This window comes from Frankliniella occidentalis, unplaced genomic scaffold (genome assembly GCF_000697945.3).
Source record: "Frankliniella occidentalis isolate FOCC.00 unplaced genomic scaffold, Focc_3.1 Scaffold28, whole genome shotgun sequence".
Taxonomy (NCBI): Eukaryota; Metazoa; Arthropoda; class Insecta; order Thysanoptera; family Thripidae; genus Frankliniella; species Frankliniella occidentalis.
This window is the reverse complement of record NW_026267158.1, coordinates 936,620-939,400: the sequence shown is the minus strand read 5'-3', so window position 1 is coordinate 939,400 and position 2,781 is coordinate 936,620. Positions and strand designations below refer to the sequence as shown.

At 54.5% G+C, this 2,781-nt stretch overlaps 1 protein-coding gene across 5 annotated transcripts in view; it reads left to right on the top strand.

The window, feature by feature from the left end:
- The window catches only part of LOC113202877 (protein borderless), a 14,207-nt gene that overhangs the window by 3,049 nt on the left and 8,377 nt on the right, over window positions 1-2,781 (top strand). For 2 of the 5 annotated variants that reach the window (XM_026417320.2, XM_052265555.1), the window contains exons 1-3: window positions 569-721; window positions 823-991; window positions 2,207-2,346. In XM_026417320.2, the coding sequence (XP_026273105.1) occupies window positions 928-991; window positions 2,207-2,346 (204 nt within the window). In that variant the 5' untranslated portion in view covers window positions 569-721; window positions 823-927. Of the gene's footprint in view, window positions 1-568; window positions 737-822; window positions 992-2,206; window positions 2,347-2,781 lie in introns of those variants that run through there. The other 3 variants (XM_052265558.1, XM_052265556.1, XM_052265557.1) reach the window with 2 other exon arrangements.

Genomic DNA, 2,781 nt, shown 5'->3' with positions numbered 1-2,781 from the left:
GCTAGCTGAGAGTTAGTTGAGATATTATGATTGATCTCTTCCTCGCCGACCAGGGCCGGCCATAGGGCACCATAGGGCCGCCTCCGCTCGATGCGTAGCGCTAGCGCAGAGCTGTGTAGACCGGGCCGGGCCGGCCGGCTGCCTACGACTGGAGGGGTGGCCCTGGAGACGAACCACGCGGCAGTAGCGATGACTGGGGACTGCCACCGGGATGTTCGTCCGCTTTCTGCCTGTCGTCCCGCTCATTGTTTGTCTCGTTTAATAACAAATCTCTGTTCTGATACCTCCATTAAAGTGATAAAACATTGTAAAAATAAATTGAAAATGAAAAACGATAAAAACCCGAAAGTCCCCCGGTCAGAAGGGGACCCCGCACTGTAGGCTGCCTGCATCTTGCGCGGGTATGTATCGCATGACACTCACCCGATCCCTCCCGATACCCCGGCGCGCGTGTGCGGGTACCGCCCAGAGGTTCTCGTCACATTAGCGTAGCATCTGCCCGTCCCTACGCCAATCCTGCCCGCGCGTCCCCCGTCCGCCCGTCCGTCTCCTCCCCTCTCCTCCCCCTCCCACACACGGGGCACGGCCAGAGGAAGAGTGTTGTCAGCGGCTGGCGGTCCTGGCGGTGTAGCCGCACGGGGCCGGGCCGCACGTCCTTGGGGGCCGCTCTGCTCTGGAACTATGGAACAATTTTCCTTTTGTTCCAGGCGCGATCATTACGGTTTGGTTCTAAGAGGTTGGCTCCCTGCGAGATCCACCCACATGGGCTGGTTGGCTCCAGAGTTCCAGGGTTTTCGATGTTCTGAAGGAATGTTCTTGCAGGTTCTCATTTCCGGGTCGTCGGAGATGCGACACAGGGCTGAGGCGTAGTGGAGAAGACCGTTCCCTCGCACCGCCACCGCCCCACCGCCCTCCGGGCGCCTCTCCATGATGCCGTTGACCGGCGCGGTGAGGGCGTGCGTCGCCTGCGCTCTCCTGTCAGCCACTTCCGGTAAGAATCTAGGAGGAGCCTTCCTCGCCTAGGCTGGTCTAGGACGCGGCGCGCCCCCGTCGGGACTGCTTCCTTGCTTGCACGCAACGTCACTTGCTGGGGGTTGACACGCCGTTAGCAAGGCCAGAGTTGACAACCACAGGACGCTTGCGGCCAGTTGCCTTCACTGTAAACCCAAGTGTGTACTTAGTACACTCTTCCTTGTGCGTACATGCGTGGCACACACCGAGTGTGTGCGATGCCAGCCACACACCTCCTTGTTGTGCTTTCAAGTACACATAAGGAAGAGTGCACAGTGTACACACTCGGATTTGCAGGGTTTGCAGTGTTTTCTTCCTTTTTTTTTTGTCCGGTGCTGTACCAGATTGTTGTCAATGTTATTTTTCGCGTTCTTCATTTGATAAAAATATGTTTCCAACCAAGAATATAAATTGGCAATGAAATAAAGTGCGTCCGTCATTCGGCGTTAAGAGATCGCCGAGTTCAGCCTAGGCAAGCGCTCATGGCGCCTTGTGGGTAGGCAATGTCATGCCTGCGATGCATACGTGTACCGCGGGGCGGCCTACCCCGAGTTTCGCAGGCGACGAGCTCTAAATTATTTATCGAATGCGAAGCGGATACTTTCTGGACGATCCCTAATCGCATGCAGGCAAATGGGTGGGCGGGTTTGCCTTTTGTCTGCCTTCGCGTTATGACCCTTAGTAAGTAGGCAACCTGTGCACACGCGTGCTTGCTGTGCGGTGCACTGCAGTAACTGCTCAATCTATGGGGCGCGAGGAAGGTCGTTCCCATACTATGCAGGGTGGTCCAGAGACCCCTTCCTTTATTTTGCTTATACTGTACCGGATTTAGGCGTGTCGGCGGGTTGCATATGCATGCACTCGCACGGAGCCATAAGGCGCCGCGGTGAGCGACGGTAGGCAAGTCCGCCCACACGCCTGCATAACGCGGTACAGTATAAGCAAAATAAAGGAAGGGGTCTGTGGACCACCCTGTACATGACTTTTAGTGGGTGCGGGGTACAATAATTATGAAGTACCAAAATTATCAGGACCGTCATTGGAGTCCATAGGGACCCCATAATCCGGGGTACAAATACCATGGGGTCACTATGGATCAGAGTAATGATGTTCCTGGTCCTTTTGAGTCCCATTACATTTGTATCCCCCTCTCCTAAAATTAATGTCGTATGAACGATTGAATAACTTTTTTCAGCTGCGGGCTACTTCAACATTGAGGAGGAGAAGGGCCCCGCCCAGCTCAAGGCCTCCGTCGGAGACTCGATCGTCTTCAATTGCAAACTGGACTTTCCCAACGACGTGCCTATACCCTATATCATGCACTGGAACAAGGGGGTAAGTAAGGGATGGTCGATTCATGTTCCCGGAACATGAATCGGAACAAAACAAGTAACGATGTTCAAACATTCAATATGATACATCTTTTAACGTTATGACTAGCTGCTGCTAAAATGCAGAGGGTGTTGGTAAATTACAAACGTGGCACTGGATGTGGACTCGTTATTGTCGTCAAAGCGTGAAGGAGGTGGAGAAAAGTCCCCGCTCGACCCGTGTAAAATAGGTGTCCGCTGTCCGAAAAAGAGCCGCGATGCGTGCGTGATGGTGATTAGTGGCGCGACAATGCGTTCTATGCGCCGCCGGGCACGCCCTTGTTGACCTGGAATGCACCGGAGTACATCGGTCTGCATCAGCAGCATGTGTGTGATAGAGAGGGAGGGGGAAAAGGAAGGGGAGAGGGGGAGAGAGGGAGAGAGGGAGAGAGGGAGAGAG